The sequence below is a fragment of the Carassius carassius genome, chromosome 11, assembly GCF_963082965.1.
Source record: "Carassius carassius chromosome 11, fCarCar2.1, whole genome shotgun sequence".
Classification (NCBI taxonomy): Eukaryota; Metazoa; Chordata; class Actinopteri; order Cypriniformes; family Cyprinidae; genus Carassius; species Carassius carassius.
In genome coordinates, this window is record NC_081765.1 from 20,404,026 (window position 1) to 20,431,970 (window position 27,945).

At 35.3% G+C, this 27,945-nt stretch overlaps 1 protein-coding gene and 1 long non-coding RNA gene across 5 annotated transcripts; one reads left to right on the forward strand and one right to left on the reverse strand.

Annotated features, from left to right (window-relative positions):
• Nucleotides 1–1,247: 1,247 nt before the first annotated feature.
• LOC132152460 (uncharacterized) lies at nucleotides 1,248–8,997 on the reverse strand. Of its 4 annotated transcripts, none has more exons than XR_009436520.1 (4): nucleotides 8,684–8,997; nucleotides 2,771–2,973; nucleotides 2,176–2,361; nucleotides 1,248–1,539 (listed from the first exon to the last, which is right to left on the reverse strand). It is a non-coding gene; the product is annotated as an uncharacterized LOC132152460 (long non-coding RNA). The 4 variants fall into 4 exon arrangements; XR_009436522.1 differs by having other exon boundaries at nucleotides 2,172–2,361; XR_009436523.1 differs by having other exon boundaries at nucleotides 2,176–2,427.
• A 15,161-nt stretch (nucleotides 8,998–24,158) lies between these two features.
• On the forward strand, nucleotides 24,159–27,733 carry LOC132152979 (adrenodoxin-like). The gene is made up of 4 exons (XM_059562034.1): nucleotides 24,159–24,453; nucleotides 26,197–26,321; nucleotides 26,792–26,921; nucleotides 27,297–27,733. The coding sequence occupies exons 1-4, from the start codon at nucleotides 24,299–24,301 to the stop codon at nucleotides 27,424–27,426; spliced, it is 540 nt and encodes a 179-aa protein (XP_059418017.1). The 5' UTR covers nucleotides 24,159–24,298; the 3' UTR covers nucleotides 27,427–27,733.
• Nucleotides 27,734–27,945: the final 212 nt, after the last annotated feature.

Genomic DNA, 27,945 nt, shown 5'->3' on the forward strand with positions numbered 1-27,945 from the left:
CTGTGGTCCAGTTCTGATGATCATTTGCTCATTGATCATTGATCCCTTTCAGCGGTGTGCAGGGGTCAAAATGGGCACCCTGACTGGTCTGTGGGTATGCAGCCCCATACACAACAAACTGCAATGCACTGTGTATTCTGACACCTTTCCATTAGAACCAGCATTAACTCCTTGAGCGATCTAATCTACAATAGCTTGTTTGTTGGATTGGACCACACAGGCCAGTGTTCACTCCCCACGTGCATCAATGAGCCTTGGCCACCCATGACCCTTTCACCAGTTCACCACTGTTCCTTCCTTGTATGGAATAAAATCACTGTCAAAAATAATCGTACGTAATTCAAAACATTTGTGTGTAATTTTAATATACTCGTGCGTAATTTAAAACTATTTTACGTAATTCTGTTTTTTGTCAGAGTTGGATTCCAAAATCTACGGCCACGACAGTTTACAGATACGCGATTTTGTGTGTTTTTTAGAGTACAACTCTAAAATGTACGACTGTGACAGTTTACATACACGGCGCTTGTTTTCACAATAGCTCTGTTACACACACGACATGCGAATTACGACCACAAAGTGTGGTGTGCGAAACGACTGTCAAAAATACGTCATCAAGGTCACAGGCATTACTATCCGAGGGAAGATGAATCGATTCAACGAAGAGTCATACTCTTAATCGCTATTGGCCTATAGATTAATAGAAAGCGATAAATTAAACACATAAACCAATTGAAATGTATCCAATGTAAAAACAGCGTTAATGATGTAAATAATATTATTTTAAATTACTTTCGAAAGTACCTTCAAAACGGCTTACTGACGTAATCACCGCCGCACGTTTAGGTCTTAGTTTATCAATAATCAAAAACAGATTACAATTATTTTTGAGAATACAGACGTCTCTTAACACGGTTAGTCGCACTTGATGTTCTTAAGTTAAAGTCATTTAAAGTCAGCTGTATTTGTTAACATTAGTGAACTAACAAGAACAAACAACGTACAGCTGTATTTTTATAAACTAACAAAGTTTAATAAAACCGTATCAAATGCATAGTTAATGTTAGTTTATACATCAGTCAACAAATGAGACTTTATTGTAAAGTGTTACACTAGAAAACTAGGTTTTGCCTGATAGAGAAAAATTAGTAAAAATAAAAAACAAACTAATAAATTCAAACATTAGTCAGAAGAGTTTAGTAACCTTGTTTTAAGTGACATTAACCAATAAAGCAAACAGACACAGGTTTATCCACTAAAATATTTATTTAGCTTTCAGTTTCAGTCACCAATTCAAGTAAAAAGATAGATAGATTGATAGATAGATAGATAGATAGATAAACCACTCATTAATTAATTCATTCTGTAGTAGCAGTCCATAGAACAGAATCCAGCAAACTCTTTGTCTGAATAGAAAGCTGTGAAGATGCCCTTCTTTCCAAGACCACAGTATCTACAGCATCACACATCTGCTGAGCTCCAGCTCCACTCTGTGTGTCCTCCTCACATCTGGACTGACAGACTTCCAGTCAACCATACCTAAACAAGAGAGAAACAAATGTTGAGAGATTCAAACAAGAAGTAACCAATAAGTAGAATAAAATATCCAATAAAAAAAGAAGCGCAAGTGTCTGAGAGTGCAAGTCTGCAGCCAGACCCTTCTCCATTATATTATAATACAACTGTACTACTGACTCTTCACTGAGTACCAGAAGTACATATGCTTCCTCTGCATGGTTTCTAAAAGAATGGAATCAGAAAAAAGTTGACTGGCACTCATCTATACCACAGGTTATACTAATATTTACATTTATTAATTTAGCAGACGCTTTTATTCAAATCGACTTACAAAAGAGGACAGAGTTGAAGCAATCAAAAACAACACAAAGAGCAATGATATATAAGAGCTATAACAAGTCTCAGTAAGGTTAACACAATACACGTAGCAAGGGCTTTTAAATAATATAATAATAATATATTATAATAAATAAAAAGAAAACAGATAGAATAGAAAAAGAATAGAGCAAGCTATTTGGTTCATGTGCATGTACCACTCCAGCATGTTGGATTAACTTCAAAAGAGTGAATGTCCTCCGAGTGCACTTTGGGCAATGGTACAGTCAAGGAATGAGGATCTAATAAAAGAGGCAAATCATTCAGAGGAAAGTTACTGACAGTGCTTGTCTCCATCTTCTAATGTTGAGAATGTGCCTCTGAAGGAAAGTCAGTGTCTTTCTCAGGTGTGGTGGATATGCAATGTTGAAACCAGAATACACACAGAAGGCTGTTATGAAGCTTCATCAAGACTGGTGCACTGGCACACATCTGTTCCATCTTCTGTCACCACACTGAGCCCTCGAACTATGACTGACATTTTACAGTCAGTATCCATCAGGTGTATGGTAGGAAAGGTGTAGCCGGGTGCCCCTTTCATAAAATAAATAAAAGAATAATAAAAACAATAATAATAACAAAAATAAAGACACTTTTCAGATTCATCCGATTCTGTTGCATCCTCTTTGGCTCAGACGGTGTAGCTACATACACTGCAGAACTGCAGAAACAATCAGAAGCTAATGTATAAGGTTCACAATATGATGCATTTCATATTCTTGTATAGACTGATGAATCTTACATTGTTTTCTAAAACTATTGCTTTACATTTTTAACATATGGGCTAAAAAGGTACAGAAGAATAAAATATTACCTGAAAAGATTTGAAACAAGATATTTTACAGTTGATGAGTTTTTTTTTCTTTAATATACTCACTCCAGCAGGTGTCCTTAAGTATGTGTATTTTTTGAGTACATCCTCCACAGACATTCCTTCCGTGCTTTCTCAGCGTCTCCAGGAGCATGTTCCTGCCGTGTGGTCTTTGACCGTCGAGGGGTCTGGATGTGTTTCTGATACTCACTTTATAACACATTCACATGTGCCTCAACAGACACTGAATCCTCCCCAACACAAGTTTCCTTCATCAGAACAACAGAAACAGATCATGCTTAGACCGTGACAGATATGAAAAACATCTAATAATAATAAATAATAATAATACATTTTATTTATGGCGCCTTTCTGGACACTCAAGGTCACCTCACAAAACATACTAGTACAATACATTTATAAATCAATGAAATTGTAAAAAAAACAATAATTACAGAGCATAAAATCAGGGTACATAACTAAAAACAAAATTAAGAATGGATTGATCATGTGTGATATGCCAGCTTAAAGAGATGAGTTTTCAGGCGGGATTTAAAAATAGAAAGTGAGTCAATATTACGGGTATCTGGTGGAAGAGAGTTCCAGAGACGAGGGGCTGAGCGACTGAAGGCTCTAAACCCCATGGTGGTCAAACGGGCAGAAGGTACAGTAAGATGTATAGAAGAAGAGGACCTAAGAGTCCGGGTCGGTGTGTTAATGTGAAGTAGGTCGGTGAGGTACAAAGGTGCAAGATTATGGATAGCCTTAAAGGCCAGAAGTAAAATCTTAAAATCAATGCGGTATTTAACCGGGAGCCAGTGCAGCTGCTGAAGTACAGGAGTAATATGGTTAGTGAAAGGAGTTCGGGTGATAATTCGGGCAGCAGAGTTCTGAACCAGTTGAAGTTTATGTAAAGTTTTGAAAGGAAGACCAACAAGAAGGGAATTGCAATAATCAATACGGGATGTGACCAGTGTATGAACGAGAATTGCTGTACTAGTGAGTGAAAGAGACGGTCGAGGCGATTGATGTTATACGTAAGTGAAAGTATGCAGATCGAGTGACGTTATTAATGTGAGCTTGAAAAGAAAGTGTGCTATCTAGAAAGATCTAAATACTTACTGAACAAGGTGTTTTAGATATAAAAAATAATAAAAACATTGAACTGCATAAACAATAAGATGATGGTCAGGCAGTGAAGAAGTGGAGTACATACAAAAAGTATTTAAATATCTGTAGTACAGTATCTTTCTTACATTAACCTGCACTAAGTGAAAATGTAAAATTGATTAACAGTGCAAAAATAAATTATGCATATGGAAGTGTGCTTACATATTCTACAATAACCTGCCAGTGGAGCACGTTCTGCTTTACATTTCAGGTTCAGGGATGTGTCAGATGTGCTTAAAACACAAACTTGACTGATTTTCATTTTCCAGCAAATAAAGATTACAACATCTTGTTACTACAATATTGTGTGTGATTATGTTGATAGAGATAAATCAATGGTTTAAAAACAATTTAACTTACACAGTCATTTCTTTCTGTATTTATGTGCTAATTTGCATAAATACCACAACAGATCTAAACATTGGGTATAGCCAGGTGAAAATGTCTTGTTCAATCTTGTTGATAACAGTAAAATACTAAATATTAAGGTCTGAATGGAACCCATTTAGGCTACCCATGAGCATTAATACAGAGAGGCAGGAAGAAGTACTTTAGAAACCAGCCTTTATTAATTACTAATGCAGAGATGGGGTTTGGGGTTGGGTCCGTGGGACTGTTTCTGGGGATTTACTTTTTATTTTGCCTACCTTTTGTGTTTTGCATTCTCCTTACTATTGTTACAGCCTCAAGTATAATCTCTTAAAAATTAATAAAGGAACCAGCCTAAGTAGGAACCAAATTATTTCTTCCTGCCTCTCTGTATTAATGCTCATGGGTAGCCTAAATGGGTTCCACTCAGATCTTAATATTAAGTATTTTACTGTTATTTGACAACAAAATTTAACAAGACATTTTTACCTGGCTTGACCCAATGTTTAGATCTGTTGTGGTATTTATGCAAATTAGCACATATTTAATTAGATTATGCACCATTTGTCCATGTTAACAAACAATTAAAAAAACCTGTACACATTTTTTGTTTGTCTTGATGTAAGTAATCAACTCATTTGCATGGTGATATCTAAAGGTTAAAAATGTTACCCTATTCACGTGAGAAAAATAATGAATAGGCTTTATTTGGGTCTTTTTCGAAACTTTCCCCTAATGGGTTTCTTCTGGGCTTTTTTTCCTTACTCTGGACATATTGATACAAAATCAGTCTGCTTCTGTTGCAATTTGTTCAACCTTTTTTCCTAAACTGACTAGACTATTAGTGATAAATGAACAGTGTTGGGAACGTTACTTTAAAAATGTAATTAGTTATAGTTACTCACTACTTGTTCCAAAAAGTAACTGAGTTAGTAACTGAATTACTCTATAATAAAAGTAACTCGTTACCAGGGAAAGTAACTATTTGCGTTACTGTAAAAAAAAAAAAAAAAAAGTTGCTATATGTCAAAGAATTTTTAATTTTTTTTTAGCAGTTTTCACAACTCAGTTGAAATAAGTAGAACAGACAGGTGTTCATACATAACTTTCGAGATTTATTGCACGTCAACAGACAGCAAGAGTTTTATCCTGCAGTCTTTGTAAGAAAAGTGTTTTTGGCCACTAGCTTTGTAGATGCGTGTGTCACACATTACATGCACGTTCTTGCCTTTGACTACAATGAATTTGAAGTAGTGCTTATATCTCCACCTTGAAAATGCCAACTTTTGTACGTACGTGTCGTTTGTTTACCGCGCATGCGCAGTAACGTATATGTATTTACCGTAAATACGATTGTGCGCCGTACGCGCCGTACTGACTGTCATTAATGCGCATATCCAGGTTCATTCACTTCCGGATGTTCGTAAGGTACAGTGGATATGAGATTACTTTTGTTTTCTTAAAAATTTGCGTTTAAATTGCTTTTAATTGTAAGAATGCTTTGGTCATAATCATAGAGAGTGTCGTTGCAAATGTGTGCGATTTCAAACACTTATGACATGTTTTATGATATAGTATTCGAATGCTGGTCTTTCAAAGTCTTATTTCGCCTAAAATGAACCATTAAAGATGTCTTAAAATAGAGCAGAAAGACTTTATTAATGTTAGTAATGCCGATAGTTGCATGCATTGCAAAAAAAATATCATATTTGTAATCTTTTTCATTAACATTATCAAAGATTAGTAGATACTCTAACACATGTATTGTTCATTGTTATTTCATGTTAATTAATACATTAACTAGTGTTTACCAATGACACCTTATTGTAAAGTGTTACCTCTTAAACTGACCTTCATATGTCTTAATATGACTTTTTGGGGACATTGTCAGTGAGAAGAAATTCAGAGAAGAGACTCACTTCATGTGGCTAGAGTACTGTAATTATCTGTTTTTCTTTCTCTGACAGACTGTATAGCCCTCAACTGTAAAATTTTCAAATTGAAAAAAACTTCAAACTTTCAGGCCATGCTTTCTCAAGCCAAGCCAAGCTTAATTTTGACTTGAGAAAATGTATTAATTTAATGCTTGTTATAAATTAAATCTCTTAGGTAGTTTACAGACAAAGCAAATAACACTTTTTCTAACACCATGGTATAATATATTTAAAAATACATTTAAAATATTTTCCCTGTATGGCTCTACTGCCTTTCTTCAAAATGATTTAATATTGCTTTAGTATTGTTTGTTCTTTTATGTAAAGGTGTGGTGAACTGGAGTGTATTGTCTGAACAATACAACCTGAGTGTCCGGGCGTCATGTTCTCTGACCCAGTGCCTCCGGTGCAGTGAGATATTTAAAGACTGTCCACCTGGCTGTGAGGAATCTCAGGAGGAGAGTCCTGTGTGGATTTTATCCATTCAAAGAATTTGAGGGCTACTGCTTGACTTATTGTTTTATCAGTGATGGAGGTGAATTTCAGATTTTTTTTCCTTGTGTCATGTCTATAGTCTTAATCTATATTTGTATATACAATTATATTTTCTGTTTTGTTCTTTGAAATAAATAAAAAAAGATCACTGTCATCAGTTTGGTTTTTTTAGAGGCACCATGCATAAAATGGGATGCAGACACTGAAAATATACTGTATGTAGTCAACTGAACTTAAAACTACTTTATTGGCTTAAATGTTTCACATGCAGAATTGCCAAAACAAAAGAAAAATGTCCAAATTTATAGTTAAAAAATAGATAAACAAGAACCATAGCAAAAGAAAGCTTAAAATAAGAAAGGCAGTGGCTATTTACACTTATAGCAAATGGCTATAGATTCTATTTACACTATGTTAAAATAGCAGGATTTTCTGCTATTTATATTACTTATTGCAAATAGTGGCAATTATTTGCACCTCAGTATTGTAGTACATTATAAAACAGTATGCAATAATGAGTGTAAATTATAATTTTAATTTAAATTATTAAATGGATGCCAGCATATTAGGACAATAAAGCCCTCCCTGAAAAACTGTTTGATTATTTCCTTCGTTTTTATTTAAAATAAATGCTTTTCTGATGTGATTTGAAATTTGAAAAGGTAGGGGAAAAAAGGCAGATTCGGACCGGATCGATTGCATCAAATTGTGAACAACACACGTTTTACCATCTGCACTATTAGAGCCAACGACTGTACTTTATCTGTTGTAATTTTGACTAGCTCAATAAGAAATATAAGGTGCCATTAAAGTGTAATATTACATTATACACAGTGAAGTAAAGTGCAACAGAATGTTAATATATTGTAAGATACTACACAGATATTACAGAATAAACTTTTATTCCGTATAATTTTACCTCAGATGAAACATGGTTAAACATGGTTGTTTTTCCCATCTTTTTTACACCTTAATGTTCTTTAATACTTTAACATTTTATTAGAGTTTTCTTTTAAGTATGCGCATTGTTTTAATGCACGCACGACCCGAAAACAACTAACGTCATCACGCAATGCAAATTACTAGCGCATGCGCGGTAAACACATACGTGACGTACGTACGTGACGTACGTACGTGACGTACGTACGTGACGTCACCGCGCTACAGTCTGCAGCGAAGGGTGTCTCGATTGCGCCTGACTCGCCATTTCTCCTGCTGCTGCGAATCTCTGTGTAGCTGTTGCGTGTGTGTGACTGTGTGTGTTTGGCGCCGCTGGCGCGTGTGTGTAAAAACACTGGCTCTGATTGGCTACCATGAAACACATGATTCTGCATCAGCCAATCATAATCGCTTATCTCGTTATTAACCCACCTGCTCACTCGCTGTGTGAGCCAGGGGTGCGTTCGGATTGCATATTAAATCAATGCATAGTAACGCACCGCATTTAACGTTCAGTAACGTTAACGGCATTGTAACGACGGGAAAAGTAATTAGTTAGATTACCCCGTTACTGAAAAAATAACGTCGTTACCTAACGCCGTTCTTTTAAACGCCGTTATTCCAAACACTGTAAATGAAATATGACTTCAATACTTAAACAGTGAACACTTATATAACTTATATAACATGACCTGTGTATTAACGTACAGTGCACGTAACACGGCTGTTAGGAAGTCAACACTTAAAATTGCTCATTCTTTTATGTAACCCTATCTCATCGCGCTACAGGCTGCAGTGATGACCTCCTAAACAACTGTCTTCTTTAAGCACCTAACGTTACATGTACTCTGATAGCTTATCTTACCTACTATACTATCTCTGTAATATTGCTACTCTCTGTTATTAGTTATAACTAATGTTAACCCTTAAACACAGGGGTTGTCAAGTTCGGTCCGGGAGGGCCCGTGTCCTTCAGAGTTTAGCTCCGACCTCATGACCGCCTTGAACAAGTTTGATGACCCCTGCTTAAACATGTCGGATTAAAAAAAATATATAATAATAATTAACTTACCTGAGACGAGGTGTGAGCACTTGGTTGCTGATCCGCCATTTCGGCGCCAGTGGTTTAAAACTTTGGTGGGGCGCATGCGCACTTCGTTGAATCGATTCATCTTCCCTCGGATAGTAATGCCTGTGACCTTGATGACGTATTTTTGACAGTCGTTTCGCACACCACACTTCGTGGTCGTAATTCGCATGTCGTGTGTGTAACAGAGCTATTGTGAAAACAAGCGCCGTGTCTGTAAACTGTCACAGTCATACATTTTAGAGTTGTACTCTAAAAAAGACACAAAATCGCGTATCTGTAAACTGTCGTGGCCGTAGATTTTGGAATCCAACTCTCACAAAAAACTAAATTACGTACAATAGTTTTAAATTACGCACAAGTATATTAAAATTACACACAAATGTTTTGAATTACGTATGATTATTTTTGACAGTGATTTTATTCCATATCCTTGGAGCACTTTTGATAGATACTGACCACTGCAGACCGGGAACACTCCACAAGAACTGCAGTTTTGGAGATGCTCTGACCAAGTCGTCTAGCCATCACTATTTGGCCCTTCGTCCCCTTTGAATTATAAGGTTCTATCTGCATTCCGAGTAGTTTTGAGATTTTGAGCTTTAACGTTTTTGTATTCCATTCGACTGTATAGATACAACTTTGATGATTATTTAAATAAAAAGTCCCAAAATGTACAGAACATTAAAAAATCTTTCACATAATATAAATAAGTTGTCACTGAACAAGAATATGTGAATAACTCAATTTTGACAAAAATGTCAGATAGAACCTTATAATTCCAAGGGGACGACTTGTCAAACTCGCTCAAATCCGTATGCTTGCCCAACCTTCCTGCTGCTAACTCATCAACTTTGAGGACAAAATGTTAGGAGGTCCCTAATACAGTATATCCCACCCACTAACAGGTACCGTGATGAAAAGATGATCAGTGTTATTCACTTCACCTGACAGTGGTCGACGAGGGACAGGTGTGGTTGATTAGTAGCTATGGTGATTAACTTGGGTTAAATGGAGTAAACCAAGGGAACAATGGCAAGCATAGTTGAACAGTTTATAGCTGAACTGTGTATGTTTCACACTCCAGAACAGTAGGTGGGGAGCATGCACCTTTAACGTTGGTTTGCCAATCTGCCAAAAAATTCAAGAGAAGAGGAAGAACTCTGGCAAGCAGGGAAAGAGGAACTGAATACAGGAAATGAGAACTGAATCAAAAGGAAGAGAAACATTACAAAAAAAACTGGGGTGTATTCCAGAAAGCAAGGTTAACTTACCATCACATATACCCTGAACTCTCTCGGTTGATTAACCCAAACCTGGCTTACTTCAGTCAACTTAGAGTATGTTCACAGTTAACACACAAGACATTCTCAACAAAGCAATGAATTGAAGAGTCACCATTGTAGGGTATCAGACCTGAATCGGACAATTAAAGATTTGATCGGGAGCATGGTTGAAACATGAGGAGCTGAATTCCACAGAAAGGCTCAAGACAACAGGATGTTGTAAATCAAATCCTAGCACCACAAGTCGGAAGCAAGTCCACTAACTAGCAGCCTGAACAGCTTTCTACATTAAAACAAAAGAACAATTATTGACAATTCCAATTCGTAAAAGAGATTGTCAAATTTGGGCAAGTAATCAAGATTGATGGTCAAAGAGATGCACAGCATGACCATCACATGTAAATGATGGCAATCACAAGATCTTTGGGGTGACTTCCCCCCACCTACAAGAAAAGAACCAGACTGAAATTCCTTTAAGTGGACCTTTTAACCTATGGTCTCCACAGAACGTCCTTATGTCAAAGAATGGCACTTTTACAGATATAGATGCACCAAAATGAACTCAAAAAGACTTACAAACGAATATCAGTTCATTGCTTAACTCCATATCATATATGTAACACACATTTTACTATCATGTTTCTAATCACTTATTGTGTATGTCTTTTTAATAACTTTTGAATAGCTTAAGGATTCATATTCATGTTTAGTATGTGTGTTTGAATCTTCTTGCTTAAAACTTTTCTGACAATCGAGTATTTGTCAAATGTATCATATTCTTGTTATAGGAATCATGTCCATGATTTATAAATGGGGTGGAGAAACATTGCAACTCCACGAGCAAAGATAATATCTAATTGGTCAATACAACATTTGAGGTGTGGCCGAAAGGCCAGTTTAAATACTCAGGACACCGTCAAAATTACAATATTAGCTTTTGCTTTTAGCTTTTGCTCTTAGCCATGCTTTTTGTCATTACATTTTGCGTTCTTTGAGCGCTGTTCCAGTGTGCGCCGGCCTGCACACCTGCTGCTACTTAGCCATGATGAGAAGAAACACCACCTTGTCTCGTCAAACTGTACTTCTGTTCTTTTATTTACTTTCTTTTCTTTTCCGTTGAGAGTTTCGTGTTCTGAGTTAAGTTTTGTAATGCCATGTCTCCGAGTCTTACCTCAAGTGTCCGCCTAAAACTACAACTAGCCAACAACACCGCATCTTCTGACAACTCCCAATCACGGGCTTCTCAAGACGTCACTTCAACGACTGCTGAACTTCTACCCAATCAGCAACCTCAGGAAACTGCTTTTTCCATGACAACAAAGGGAACCCCCTTTACATGGGCAATGCAAGTAATTACCTCCAGACTGAGCTGAACTGGTGTGTCTAATATAATTTTAACCTCATTGAGGAACACAATGCGAGGGTTAATTAAGTGATTGATGGTTGTTCATGTCTATGCTATTTCACGTATTGCTCTAAACTTGGGATTTCACATTTTCATTCTCTTAAACTCATTCTTCCCTAACTTTCTCTCTTCCTGCAACTTGTGCTTATGTGTGAGTGCATGTGCTTATGTGTTAGATTAGTTTATATGTCTTAGATTTATCTAATAAAGCTTTATACATTATAAAAAGAGAAGTATCTTGTGTTTTGTGCTTACAAGTTAATGTCTTAAACTGCTGATGTTGTTATTGTGTTAATTAATAGTGTTTTCACTATACTTTGGATATTAATATCCAGCGCAGATTTGATGTTAAACGGCTCGTTCAACGAATCGCTGGAAATCTCAGTGATCAGCCGTTAAACAGTGATTCTGTCCAAATTCCCTTTAAAATCTTAAATGATTCTCTTTGAGCTAATTTGACCTGTTTCCCTTACACCTTGGGAACCGACGCTATGAAAAAGCACGCCATGCTGTTTTTTTCTTCTTCTTTAGTTCAGTGGTCATTTACATTATTACTGCATATCGCCACCTAATTGATGGTTGTGCAATCATTTTTTAATTTTAGAATAATATAATATTACCTAAATAACATATACACTACAACTATATACTCTATATATATAGTATATTGGATAACTATATATTGTATTCATATATAATATTGTAAGGTCACGCATGTGCAGAAGTAAACTAACCCTGAAACATGACCTATTCTGGAGAAAGGTTATGTTCAGGCATTTTTGGAACCAAAAGCTGTATTTATCCGTTTACTTAATAAAACATTCCCAGTAACATAACATGCTTTCTGGAATACCCCCCCAAGCCCCCCCCCCCCCCCCCCCCCCCCCAGCCCTTCAACAAAACAGGGAAACAAAGACTGGGATCATGGCAATGGGGGAAAAAAATATAGGCCTAAAGGTATACTTTGAATAAATGCTAAATTCTAATTAAAAAAAGGCTATTTGTCTGTTTGGTGGCCTATATAATTATTTTTCTCCCTAGGGAAACTGATGTTTTTTTTTTTTCAGTCATTGTTTCTTAGTCTTTTTGTCAGATTTTTAAAAACATTAAATAAAAGTTTTTACTGTTGTGATTCACCATGTACTGTAAGCTGGTTGGCATGGTTAATGGCTTGTAGCTTAAAAAAAAAAACCTATAGGAAAAATTTAATGGAAAAAATACTTCCAGAACCAGTGCTACTTATATGGGGGTGGGCACTGTTACACTATACAATATTTCTTGTTGTGTCATGTGATTAGGGATATCATACCATCTGATTTGTTCTAACTCTCTGATTGGTTGCAAGTTTGAATCTTGTCTTTGTTTGCTATTTCATGAGATTCTTAATTTGCAGTCTTCATTTGCCATTATGCCATGATGAAAGTCTATGTGCCAAAATTTGCTGGCTAAATAAAAAAATGGTTTCTTCCAACTTGCTGATGATGTTTTAATTATTTCTTTCTCCACTTTTCAAGTATTGTTGGTTTTGTTTTTGTGTTTACAAAATGTAAGCAATAAAGTATGTTTAAGTGGAGCTCATTTGCATGCAAATCCAAGTACTGTAAACCCAACCCCACAGATTCTCAAGTGTCCTCTCCCGTACTTAACCCACTTAAACCACTCACATCTGACAGAGTAATTACTGATGATACCACCTTTATCAGGCTCAAAGGCCTAAAGCCTGTATAGAAATGAGGTGAGATACCAGCAAGCTTACCTCAGCTCCAGTAAGTCAAGTCATATTATCTATGACTTGTCGAGATCAACTCATTCCAGTCAGAATCCAAGCCAAGTCCAAATGCTACTTAATATTTGATCTCGGACTCAGACTTGAGATAGACTCCAAAAATTACAATTCTGTCATTAATTACTCACCGTCATGTCGTTCCAAATCCATAAGTCCTTCGTTCATCTTCAGAACATGAATTAAGATATTTTTGACCCTTTCTGACCCTGCATAGACAGCAAGGCTTAAATGTTTTATGGCCCAAAAAGGTGGTGAGGACATCAATAAAATAGTCCAATTGACTTCAGTGATTCATCTGTAATGTTTTAAAGCTACGAGAAAACTTTCTGTGTGCGAATAACCTTTGTTACTTGTTTGCAACTTACAAAAATATGTTATTCCAACTTATAAAAAAATCTAAATTCAGATCTATGACTAAATTAAAATAAACTCAGAAAATATATATAAAATATATATATATAAAAAAAATGCATTAGTCTTTTGGATTACCTCATCAGAATACTCCACGAGTGCATTAATTATTGCTGGATGTCAGATGTGAAATCCAGGGGTGCCCCGAAGGGGTGGCCAGGGGTGGCCATGGCCACCCCTGTGGCCACCCCTAGGATTATTTGCAGTGGGTACTATTAATTTAAATGCAGAATGTAAATTCACAATAGTTTAAGAAGTGAAAAAAAGTGCAGCAGCTGCTGCAGCCACAGTTTTGCGTCTCTGAGCAACATTAAAGTGTTTCGTTCCTGAATGAATCAACCGTTTAAATGATTCGGTTCAATCGCAATGACTCACTTATTAACAGTGACTCGCTGCCACCTATTGGCGGTTTTAATTTCACATTTTATGGAACCTTTTCATTTTTTAATAATTTCAAACATCAGTTTTCAATGTTTTATCTTTAAAATATCAAAACATTATTTATTCATTTGTAACTGCAGGTTAAAGTATTCCATGTTCCACGGAGCTGCATTAAACAGTGTGTAAAAACATCTGAATAATACTTCAGATGCAGCTTCTGTTTTATCTGCATTGCAAAGATCAATTTTGTTGATACTGATTGCATTTGTGAGGTAACAGCCCAAGTGCCAGTATTTGACCTAAAATATGGTGCACACTTTTAGAAACAATGTTGTAAAGGTAAAAAAACAAAAAAATCAGGTGTCAGCACAATTAAAAATAAGATATCAGCACAATAACACTCAGCAAAATAGTGTAATTATTGTTATCGATAAAATCCTAGAACTCACAGATATAACTTTTTGTCTATATTGCAAACCCTTAATTTTGTTTTTCTTTATTTTAATGTGCCACCCCAAAATTTACTGTGGCCTCATTTGGCCACCCCTGTTAACATTTTCTGGGGGCGCCACTGGTGAAATCCGAGTGTGATGCCTCAGTCTCAAACAGTTCATGTCATGAAAAATGCATTCAGAATGAAAAATACACATTCAATATGCCATTAGCGAAGAAACAAATATCTTACTTTATAATTGATTACTCTGACAGTGAAAATAATAATTGATGTGAAACATACAAACAGCTTTAGAGAATTTGAAATCCATAAAATAACACTACACGGCTTATGAGCCAGTTAAATTCATTTAATTTTTTTCTGAGTTATGTCTTGGGGGCCCCATGTATGAAACTGCACACGCATCTGTGTTTAATATATTTTAAACATTGGTTATGCTGTTTAGAAAGCTTTACATATCTTGTTCTTTTTGGTATCTGTGATATTTCTAAAAATAATGGTGATATTTTTTTTGTCATCACAGCACAACTTAAAATGTAGACAGACACCAGCGAGTAGTCAACAACTTACAAGGCCAGTGACAACACTGGGGTGGTTAAAGTTGCGTGCCTTTTTCTGGAGTTGTTCTCTGTTATTGTTTATGTGTTAGCATTAGAACAGTGATTAAACTGACTTAAACTGAAATTACCTGTTTCAATGCATAATCCAGCCCATCAGAATAGAGTATTTAGACCCTAAATACATATAGAGACTGGCTTCTAACTAATTTCAAAATTATATATTCACATAAAGACCTAATTACACCTGATTTTACTTATTGATCGCTGGGAAATTTGACTGTTGTGCAGTTGCAATTTGGAAATGGCTGGGTCAGTAAATGTTTTTTGTGGTCAGTGAAAGCATCTACAGTTACAAATGACCTCACTCAGAAAGTCAAGGATGTGACCATTGGTAACCATCTGAGGTGTTTTTCCCCCATAATAATAGCCAAAGCTGACAATAGAGCTGCTCAGAAGGCCATTCTTTCTGGGTTTTTTTTTTTTTTTTTTGGTGCTTTTTATTTTATTTGCTTCTAATTCTGGATACATTTATGCAAATTATCATATTTACATACATTAGCCTACAAAAACGAACAAAAAGACAATTGTAGTCATTTTCTATAGAACACAGAAAGGTGCATCATAAATTGTCTCTGAGTGTCTCTGATGCCACCTGGTGAAAAAAAACCGACATAAAATTGCATTTTATGGGTACTGGCACTAGAGGGGCCTATAGGATCCCTGTGGAGATTCTTAACTGAGCAAAACAAGTGAAACATTGGCACTTACACCAGCTTTAATTGGCTTTTTTAGGCATTCATATATGTGTGTGTGTGTGTGTGTGTGTGTGTGTGTGTGTGTGTGTGTGTGTGTGTGTGTGTGTGTGTGTGTGTGTGTGTATACACATTAAAAAATCTATATTTTGTAAAAAATCAATAAAAATAAAATAAAAAAATAATTCAAACTGAATGCTAATCTAAACATATGTAAATTAATATGTAATAAATATATAATACATAAAAATATACAAATGATATAAACTCATTGGTCTCCACCACAGCACTTAAATTTAACTCTGTTCAGTCAAAAAAAAAGGCTAAATGTCATTTCCCAGCATCAACAGCATTCATGTTATAATGTTTCTATGTGGTATTTTTACATTTTCAAAAAACTTCATTCTGTATGATTTATAACCTGTTTTCCTTTTCCTAATGGAGGCCAAAAAAGTCTCTTCAATGTTTCATATAAAGAAGACTGCGCAGAGAGAGACTGGTATGAATTTATGTAGTAGAACAAAATATGAAAATAACACAATTAACTAAAAAAAGAAAAAAAGAAAGTAAATCCAAATTCGCTATTCGGCAGACAGCAGAGCATATTAATCCCGCGGATTCTATACTAGTGGTGCTTGCAAGCTTTATATATATATATATATATATATATATATATATATATATAAATTTTGACCAAACAGAAATTAATTTATTCAATGACATTTGAATTTTACTGTAGGCCTATGATCTACAATGACATGAAATATGCGGATTTTTTGCCTACTAATTTTATTCTATACCTATTTAAGAAAAACCTCACAAGTAGCCTATGTTTTCATTTGCTATTACAAACAACAGCAACTGAAGCTTTATCTTGTAGTGTAGTCTGCTGCACTTCTCTGATCGGCGGATCCCGATCCACACCTTCCATCCCGAAAACAGGGGAAAGAGCTTCAGCTCCGTCAGTTTGGATCGTAAAACACCCTAAATAACACGAAAACCTTACAAAACTCAACACGATGTGCTTTCTGGGTCCGTGTATCTTTTGGTCATTTGATTTTCTATTTAAAAATAAATAAAGATAAATGAGAAACGGTTTGATTTTCGTTTTTTCGTTTTGTTTAAGAAACGCAAAACGAAAATGTAGCTGGATTTTTCGTATTTTTGTTTGTGGGTCAAAAATGAGATTATGCTTTAATATTTGTTTGAATGTGTGGGCGGCGCTGAAACGCCCCTTTCATCCCTTGTGTACTGCACCGACAAGCGGCAACCGCAAGCTCAGTTCATTTTCACCAGGAGAGAAGCGGCAGACAGCAGAGCATATTAATCCCGCGGATTCTTTGCTAGTGGTGCTTGCAAGATAAAATAATAATAATAACAATAATAATTAATTAATTAATTAAATTAATAATAAAATAAAAAATAATATTATAATTTTCCAGCTGCTGCATGTTATTGACAAAGCAGACTTGACAACTTTATTATTTTAATTATTTTAATTTTTATTTATTTTATTCTAGGCCATTCATAAAAAATAAAATAAAATAGGAAAAACCCAACCCCACATTTATAATAAAATTTATATTAAAATAAGTTACGTTTTCCCCATAATTAGTCTACTTTAAATGTTTTAATTATAGGCTATAGGCTACTTAGAATTATGAACTGAATTCACGAATTCTGTAGATGACAGTATGAATATAGTGATGGTGTGACATCATTACAGATAATGAGTTCAGACGGGAAACACTGCACCTCTCTTTGGTTTCATTTGAATTACATAGGCCTAAATATAAAATTATTATTATTATTTTTCTATTTAAATGGATTATTTTAAAAGTAGACATGTCCAGCTAGACATGGTTCGTCTGATGCATGAGCCTGGTTCATTTCTGACGTTTCAGAAAGAAGTTAATGTAGACCGAGATGGCAGAAAGCACATCGTGTTGAGTTTTGTAAGGTTTTCGTGTTATTTAGGGTGTTTTACGATCCAAACTGACGGAGCTGAAGCTCTTTCCCCTGTTTTCGGGATGGAAGGTGTGGATCGGGATCCGCCGATCAGTGAAGTGCAGCAGACTACACTACAAGATAAAGCTTCAGTTGCTGTTGTTTGTAATAGCAAATGAAAACATAGGCTACTTGTGAGGTTTTTCTTAAATAGGTATAGAATAAAATTAGTAGGCTAAAAATCCGCATATTTCATGTCATTGTAGATCATATAGGCCTACAGTAAAATTCAAATGTCATTGAATAAATTAATTTCTGTTTGGTCAAAAAAAAATTATATATATATATATATATATATATATATATATATATATATATATATATATATATATATATATATAAAGCTTGCAAGCACCACTAGTATAGAATCCGCGGGATTAATATGCTCTGCTGTCTGCCGCTTCTCTCCTGGTGAAAATGAACTGAGCTCTCGTTGCCGCTTGTCGGTGCAGTACAGAAGGGATGAAAGGGGCGTTTCAGCGCCGCCCACACATTCAAACAAATATTAAAGCATAATCTCATTTTTTACCCACAAACAAAAATACGAAAAATGCAGCTAAATTTTCGTTTTCCGTTTCTTAAACAAAACGAAAAAACGAAAATCAAACCGTTTCTCATTTATCTTTATTTATTTTTAAATAGAAAATCAAATGACCAAAAGATACACGGACCATATAATCAGGGTATCTTCCGTCCATTCCAAATCAGTTTTCAATTAAAAAACAGAAAAGGATTCAAGTGAGAGAACATGAATTCAATAACGAGAAATTGAAAAATGGCTCGTTTATTCGTTATTCCATTAAGTTTAACAAACGGAAAACGAGTCTTTGGCTCGATTTCTCATTTTGTCGTTTGGGGTTTAAAAAATGGTTTATGGCTTCAATATTTCATTCGCACTTGTGGGCGGCGCTGAAACGCTCCTTTCATCTGATTGGTCAAATCGCTCCGCCCTTAACTCGGTCTTTCATTCTTTCAGAATAAGAGTCTTATAAGAGTAATGTCTGAAACCACCGCTCATTGTTAATTAACATAATATTTTAATCAGATGTTGCTGCGCACATAATTCGTGCTGCTGTGACTTGCAAGTCACCCCTTTAAATTATTTGTAGGTTATAGTATTGTATGAATTTTGTCACACTGATAAATACAGTGCAAATAGTTCTGTCTCCTTGGATAAAAGTGAAGTGGAAATAAAAATCAATAATAGACTGAACAGTTCCATGATAATATGTCTGTAACATTTACAAAAATTTAATGACGTTTTTCTTTTAGTCTTCTTTGTTTGCCTTGAGAAAGCCAACATATATTTGAACATTATTATGATTTATTATGAGAGTAATTGACACCGACTAAAATTTGAATGTTTCACCAAATTCAGCTGAGATCTTCAGACTCGTCTGACTCGTTGCTGCAACTGGTCAGACTTTTTCCTTCTCAAAAAATCCTAGTGACTTTCATTATCTGAGCAATGAAGGTCTTACACTTAATGTCCACTAGAGGGGGAGACAGGATTTCTATTTATGTAAGTTTAAATGACAGATAAATACATTAATTTCATGTGTACTACCATGAATATGCCATATCTGTGTAACACAGGTTATTCAATGATAGATGGGGAGGGGGGTATACCTTAGCGAAATGATAGCTGTATAATATAAAACAACATTAACTACTGCAGCTGGTGCCAAATAAAAATGATTACGTATTGGAAGACTGCAAGTCAAATGCAGAGGTCTGTAGTAACGAGTTACATTTACTTCGTTACATTTACTTGAGTAATTTTTTGGGGTAACGGATACTTTTCGGAGTATATTTAAAGATGGGTACTTTATACTCTTACTTGAGTAAATATTTGGGGAACAATCTGTACTTTTACTTCGTTACTGTGGGCGACGCTCCTCTCGTTACTTTATCTTAATGCAATAAATGCATCAGTTTATTCCAAACGCGCCGTCTACTTTTCTCTGGGCAATGAGCGATGCCCATTCGCGAATGATTCATTCTTTTGAGTCAATTCTGTTCAAAGGCTTGATCAAACCAATTGGCAAACGAGTGAATTGGTTCATGAATCAGTTTGAATGAGTCGTTCAGTTCCCTGCCGCACGCGCTGAGCGTCTGAAGTGGTTCACTCGGAGTTGTAACGTTTAAGAACAGAAAGAGCGTTGAAAACGTGGCTGGAACTGCACTGAATTGAAATCTGTAAAGGTTATTATTTGCTAGCGATGGAGATCCTTATTAAATGAACACCGCGTGTGCTGTCTACTGTTTAACAGGTAATAACTTGGGCTACATTCGATTACAGTACACGATACCACTGTGACATTAGTTTGTTGTACCAAAAAAGTCTCTTCAATGTTTCATATAAAGAAGACTGCGCAGAGAGAGACTGGTATGAATTTATGTAGTAGAACAAAATATGAAAATAACACAATTAACTAAAAAAAGAAAAAAAGAAAGTACGTGTGTGGCTTATAACAGAGGGGAGTCAAGTTGAATGCAGCTTCCAAAAGACAAAAAATAGCCGATTAAGATTTTATTAATTTTAATACAATCACACCGGTGCTAGTACGTCATCAGCTGCTAAATTCAGATCTGTGATCGCTTGCTGGCGCTTAGCCAGAGATAGATGCGTTTATACAGCGCTGCGTATTATAACAAATCACACATGATTCTTTTGAGCTTATTAAAACATTGGCCAATCAGAGGCGTTCAGATGAGTCATCGCTAAAATGCCGGTGCTTCCTTCACTCGCTCACTGACTGAATACCTCTTTCTGGCGAATTCTCTCGCAGGAACAACAAAGTGCAGATGTGTGTACGAATTTTTAATTAAGATATTGATTTCACAGTGTTAACAGTTTCAGTGATTTTAATGGGAGTTTCTGAGAGTGATTGAAATCTAGACTGTCAGTGAAAATTATCTTTAATAATGTAAATGTTATTTGCTCTCTTTCTGAACAATGAAAGATTAGTAGCAATATTTATATCACATTAACTTTCAATGTTAAACTCACATTTAATATAAAGTCAGTCGTATTAAAAATATGTTATGGCATGACACCTATATCTGTTACTTAAGTAAACAGACAGGGTTTTATAATAAATTACATAAATTGGAGTAAAGGCTGATGAAATATATACATTTATACACGCACACATACATTACATACATTTTATCTATATATCTAAATAAAAATAGGCTCAGTATATATGACCCAAAGTAACTAGTAACTAACTACTTGAGTAGATTTTTTATCCGATACTCTTTTACTCTTACTCAAGTAACTATTCAAGACTAGTACTTTTACTTTTACTTGAGTAAATATTTCTAGAAGTACTTTTACTTTTACTTGAGTACAGTTTTTGGGTACTCTACCCACCTCTGGTCAAATGTACTTGCACAAATGACCTGCTGTTACATAATACCCCTTATGCGTTGTTGGGGTGGTTTTCGTCCACTAGGGGGTAACGTTGAGTCTTATTTTGGCCACAACTTTCTCTGTGTATCAGCTAATGGAATGATTTTTGGTGACAAATCTTATTTTGACACATATTTTGGGAAAATGCTTGAAATTTTTCAAAAACTCAACAGTACACTGTGGGCAAATTCACTACCCTTTCGTTATGTTCGGGATGAAAACACCCACTAAATTAAACTGCTGTAAAAATGTATCAGATAATGATTTTTTTTTTTTGCATAAATCTATTAATCAACCTCAGTCCTGATCAAAACTACCAAATGTTTAAAAACAAATCCAAGATTTTAATTTTTTAATTACCAAGGTCATAAATTATGTCACTGATTTGGGAAGAAAAAACACACAAAATTACATATTTTCAATATAAAAAGTGATTGTGGACTGGATATTTTTTTTACCTTTTATGACAGTTTTGGGCATGTCAAAGATTAGTAACAAGATTGGCTTTGATGTATTGTTAGTTTTTGTGCAGCATTAGATTTAAATTTTTTCTCCCTCATTTATTGTTGGTGGCTGTTTTTGCCCCATTGATTTCCATTATAACGACATGATTTGATTGCAAAGCCATGACACCATAAAATCATGCACTCTTGATTGTTGGTGGTTTTCTCGGTTGGGAAGAGGTAACATTTGTTATGTTATAAAGTTGATCACTAGGTGGGACCATTAACCCTTTAGATAGGCCTGTGCAAAAAAGGCTTAGTTTCTAGCTTGTATATGGAGTTATATGGAGTTTAACAGCAAATTATAGTGTGAGAGTGTGTGTGTGTGTGAGAGAGAGAGAGAGAGAGACAGAGAGAGAGAGAGAAAGAGTGTGAGAGAGACCTTTGTGCACTTACCTTGATGTATCTGAAAAAATCCAAATATTCACCTCATGAAGAACTACATGGAGTAAACAATAAAAAAAATAAGTGTGTTTATGCACCTGCTGCACAAGAACAATGCACAAGGAATACATAATAATTTTTATTTGGCACCAGCCCCAGTTAATGTTGACAGTTAGCAGGAGTGTGGTGGGGTGCGAGGTCTGTTTTGACCAATGGATGGAGACCTCAAGGCAGTGGCCTAAATGCTGATCTGAAGATTTTGTCTTTATAGATTACAGTTTACATTGTACTTACTGAAGTACACCTCTGCATGCAGACACCCAACTGTACAAATTCATTTATAGATTTAAAACCCAGTCCTGAACCTGGAGAACCATCTTCTGCAGAGTTCAGTTCCAACACACTTGCTTGGACATTGCTACTTGTAGAAAATCCTGCTGTGATCCGATTGGCTGACTGAGTCTTGATAAAGAGCACCTGTGGCCCCTTACTAATTATGTTTCAGTCTCCTTTTGTTTGAACCAAAAGCTGTTGTTCAGACATGGCTTGTGTGGAATTGTTGCGGTGTTGACTATGTAAGTTTCCTTCTTGATTCGTTCTAGTTTAAATGATTGTGTTTGATATGAGATATTGAATTCTAGTTATGTTTAGTAGCTCTTTAATGTTATACTCATTTGATTGTTAAAGCTGATTTCAGATGTATGATTTAAGGTTTGCTATTGTTTTTGTATATATTAATGGTTTTGTTTATGGGTTTTAGAAACCAATAATTACCATCACTGCCCTCTGTGAAATGTCTACTCCTGTATGTCACCACAAATAAACTGGGAAAAGTACTTGATGACTGAATGAGTTTTTATGGACCCACCATTCCAGTAGCAACAGCCAAATCAGCCTAAATTTCTACACTACTGATCCTGAAGACCTTGCTTAGTTTAGGTGTGTTTATTTGGGGTAGCTAAACTTTGCAGGACCCTGGCCATCCAGGAGCAGGACTGAGAGTCGTGACATTAGCACTTTACATTCAGTGCACGTGATTTATCAACACCGAGTACATCTTAAAAATGTACAGCTCATGAAAAATAAGTTCCAGATGGACAAACATTAAATGCATAAACCAGTGTGAATAAAAAATAAATCTTAAAATAAATTTTGGAGGTAGGTTGAAAAGCCAGAATGGGAAGTTTTAAGTACAGCTTGAAGTGTGAAGTTTATTCTTGTACACCGATATGGCATATTCATGGTAGTACACATGAAATTAATGTATTTATCTGTCATTTAAACTTCCATAAATAGAAATCCTGTCTCCCCCTCTAGTGGCTTTCTCAAGGCCAACAAAGCAGACTGAAAAAAAACATTCAATTTAGTATGTAATAAAACTAATATTACTAAATTTAATAAATTTAACTATATTAATATTCCCAATTAATTATTAATGTCACACACACCTACCTAGTGCCTTTTGACTTAAAAGATGAGAGTGGTAAATGTTACAAACATATTATCATGGAACTGTTCAGTCTATTATTGATTTTTATTTCCACTTCACTTTTATCCAAGGAGACAGAATTATTTGCACTGTATTTACAGTGGGAGAATATTCATACAATACTATAAACTACAAATAATTTAAAGGGGTGACTTGCAAGTCACAGCAGCACGAATAATGTGCGCAGCAACATCTGATTCAAATATTATGTTAATTAACAGTGAGCGGTGATTTCAGACATTACTCTTATTCTGAAAGAATGAAAGACCGAGTTGAGGGCGGAGCGATTCGACCAATCAGATGAAAGGAGCGTTTCAGCGCCGTCCACAAGTGCGAATGAAATATTGAAGCCATAAACCGTTTTTTAAACCCCAAACGACAAAATGAGAAATCGAGCCAAAAACTCGTTTTCCGTTTGTTAGACTTAATGGAATACCGAATAAACGAGCCATTTTTCAATTTCTCGTTATTGAATTCATGTTCTCTCACTTGAATCCTCTTGAGTCTTTTCGTTTTCTGTTTTTTAATTGAAAACGGATTTGGAATGGACGGAAGATACCCTGATTATATATGATATAGTTCTCTATTATAGAGCATCGGAAGGAACACATGATGAATTCTTTCCGGGTTGGACTACAAATTGACGTCACGGCTGAACAGCTGTATTTCCGCCACATATAAAGAGTCGAAAGTTTAATTCCAGCACATGTAACGTTGTTAGTAAGTTCTTCAGCGGTCTGTCAACAACAACAAAAAATATTGCAATGTCGGCATGTGCATTGAGAGTGTTTCTCCAGCGAGCGGCTGTGATGCGTAAAGCGGCACACCAAACATTCAGTCAAACGAGAGCATTTCCTCAATGCGTGACCGGGAGCTACACACACAGCAGAGGAATAAACACATTAACTAATTCACTAAGGTAAGAAACCGTGTTTCAGAAAGTACGGAGTCATTAGGACTTATGCATGTTAGCAGTTTTGTCAGCAGTGATGTAATGTCCCAAAACGTGTGGATTACATAAAATACGTAACGTATTAGATAACGACATGTCAAAACGAGTTGCTTTTTTTATTTAAATAAAAATTATTTAGAGCTTCTGTCAAATAAAACATGCCTCTGTTTACAGTCTCTTAGGGTTCACCTGATAAAACAATAGACATAATGTTGAAAATGCAGTGTTTGTCAAATGTTAGTTGATAGTTTATGTGATGGACTACAACTGTGGTAGTCTATGAGGAGAGCTGATTTCATACATCGACTCAAAAATGACCTTGAGATCAGTAGGTTAAAAGTAATTCAGATAAGCTCTGAATGATATAGCATAATCTGTTTGCATTTGAAACATGGTTTGATATTTGATTTCTAATAAAGTGACATTAATGTATTTTAAGTGTGTTAAGTGCATAACTATTTTTGGGGTTCACTGTATTTCCCAGTTGTGCAATAGGTTAAATTATGTTAAACGTGTTTTTTTTTTTTTTTTGTGGGTCAAGGCTATTGGGTTACAAGTATACTGTGAGTGTTTGTACATTGTGTAATAATGTGTTCCTCTTTATTTTATGTTATCTGTCTTTATCTCAGTTTTATCTTTGGATATATGGTGACTTAGAATGTAGACTATTGTTATGGTGAATACACTGATAACTGAAGCTTCCTCAAGGTTATTTTATACACTCCAACTCTCTGTAATGCTTGATCTTAATGGTCAGATTTGGCGTTCAGATGTCAAATATTTCACAATCTTGACTTTTGTTCAGGGCATTGCTATATGCCATATAACCTACTGCTGACATATCTACTCTACTGTTCAAAACTAGTGTAGTTCAAAAGGAACCGTGTTCAAAGTTGATAATGATAAATGTTTCTTGAGCACCAAATCAGCATATTAGAATGATTTCTAAAGGATCATGTGACACTGAAGACTGGTGTAATGGCTGCTAAAATGTCAACTTTGTATCATAGGAATAATTTACATTTTAAAATAATAATGGAAAATTATTATTTTAAATTGTTATAATATATCACAGATATTAATGTTAATTTTTGAGCAAATAAATGTAGTCTTGTTGAGTATAGTTTTTAGCAACTAATTTTAAAAAGTCTGACCAGTACTTATGTGATCTCTCATTTCATACAAACACAAGCTGGTCAGAAATATGACCTTAAAGGACTTCTGTATTACTCCAAAACATTGTACTGTATATGGACATAAATCGTCTTTTCTCCGGAGGGTTTTATCGGGGCTTAGGTCAATTCATGTTTAGGATATTCTATACTGTTTCCATTCTAGCTGTTGTTTAAAATCATACCGAATATGAGCAACAGAGGTATGACTGGAAATGCATGAATGAAATGCAACAACCATAATTGTTTTTTGGCTATAATTTTTGTTCGCTTTATAGAATAATGTAATATTCAGTCCATCCATCAAAGCCTATTTTTATTTTTAAAAATGTGCTTTTTTCAGGGATCTGCATTTCAAGGAAAATCCCTTGGCTTCTTAAACAATGGTCTGATTAACAACATCAACAAGAGGTTTAGCCAAAGTTTTCAGAAAAATGTGCTTAAGGATACAACAAATCTTTGTTCTAGGTTTTTCATATAGCACTTCTGATGATGATGATGGCTTTTGCACCTGAGTCTTAAAAATGTCTCTGTGCAGGGCTGAGGAGAAGGTGACAGTTCACTTTCTGAATCGAGATGGAAAAAGGATTTCGGTGAAAGCTTTAACGGGAGAATCACTACTCGATATCGTTGTTAACCATGATCTAGATATTGATGGATTTGGTAAGTTATTTACAAATATTGTACATGGTGTAAAAAGGTAAGTTTTATTTGTACAGACAATTATGTACATCTCATTCACCCACTATAAAAACTTGCAGTTTCCTCCTGTGTCACCTGATGTAGTCGCGTTGATTTAGTTTACATTATATAAATCCACTTGAAACACATTTTTAGGCTACTTGATGAAACATTTTTACAGTGCATATAGTGTACTGTCTATGAGGACTGCTGGTTGCCTCAAAAAAAAAAGCAAAGGAAAAACATATGTGATTGCCATAGAAAGGCAAAAATGATTTGGTCATTGTGAACAGGCCAAAGCTTTACAGGGCTTTGTGTATGTAATCCAAAGGTAAAATGAGGTCAACAGCTAAATAAATATTTGAAAACTTGTCATGTCAATGTAAGTGGAATGTGAGTCTTAGTAGCTTGCAGGCTAATATTTTTGTGTCTCTTTTGGGTTGTTGAACTAGGTGCATGTGAGGGAACTTTGGCCTGCTCTACGTGCCACCTTATTTTCGAGGAGGCCGTTTATAAGAAGCTGGGACCTATTTCTGATGAGGAAATGGACATGCTGGACTTGGCTTATGGGCTTACAGACACGTGAGTAAACCAAATCACTCCAACAATAGGAGATCATTTTATAATTGTCTTCAGAAGCCATGCAGTAGCTTTTGTTATTTTTGTACAGACTTCAGTTTAAAGATGAAGAACGTATCTCTTTTGATGTTGAAATACACTTTCCTATTCTATATAATGCAGAGACAACAATTAATAAGACATTCATAGGTTGATTTCCCTGTAATAAACACTATAGTATAAACACTTTAGCTCTCTATCATTGCTCTGTTCATATGAGCATCTTGACCAGCACATGGTAAGGTCCTCAACCAATAGAGAGAGTTGGGTGCAGAGTTATCTGGATTTGAATATTCATGGCAAATCTTCACATTTCTCTTTTGCATGTACATCATTTAGATCTCGTCTGGGTTGCCAGGTGTGTTTGAGGAAGGATCTGGATGGGATGATTCTGCGTGTGCCAGACGTGATATCTGATGCTCGAGTTGACAGTGAAAAAGAGTCCTCCACAGCCCCACCCAAAGTATAATCTATAAAATAAAGCCCAGTCATATATCATAAAAACTGCATTATGGAGAAATCTTTAATAGCAGGTATTTTAATATGTGCTACTTTAATAGAAAACTACATTTTAATTGATAACATATATTGTTTCATATTATTTACATGCTGCCATAAGTAGTTTTTATAATTTTGGGGATTGTATTTTTTTAAATTGTGCAGATTCTGCAATTCTTTGTGTCACAATGAGAGGTGGGAGCATCTTGTTGTTATACATTTTGAATGCAGAAATAACTAACTGATTTATTGCAATAAATATGATATTTAACATTTTAGGTTGCTTTGTTTTTATTTTGTATTTGAAAGCTGGGACATTATCCTCAAGCAAGTACATGTGATTTTTTTTTATATTTGAACATGTTTTGCTGCTAAATAAGTTATATTGATGCATTAAAAATGTTGACATGAGCACAGTGAAAATGTAATTTATTGAATGAACAATTGTTGAGAAATAAACTAGGGCCACACACAGATGGGATTACTAGTT

Excerpts from the sequence above, each read along its gene's own strand:
- LOC132152979 (XM_059562034.1), top strand. The coding sequence starts at position 24,299 with ATGTCGGCATGTGCATTGAGAGTGTTTCTCCAGCGAGCGGCTGTGATG. Across the intron at positions 26,322-26,791 it reads TCTAGATATTGATGGATTTG|GTGCATGTGAGGGAACTTTG; the intron begins GTAAGTTATTTA and ends TTGTTGAACTAG. Across the intron at positions 26,922-27,296 it reads GCTTATGGGCTTACAGACAC|ATCTCGTCTGGGTTGCCAGG; the intron begins GTGAGTAAACCA and ends TACATCATTTAG.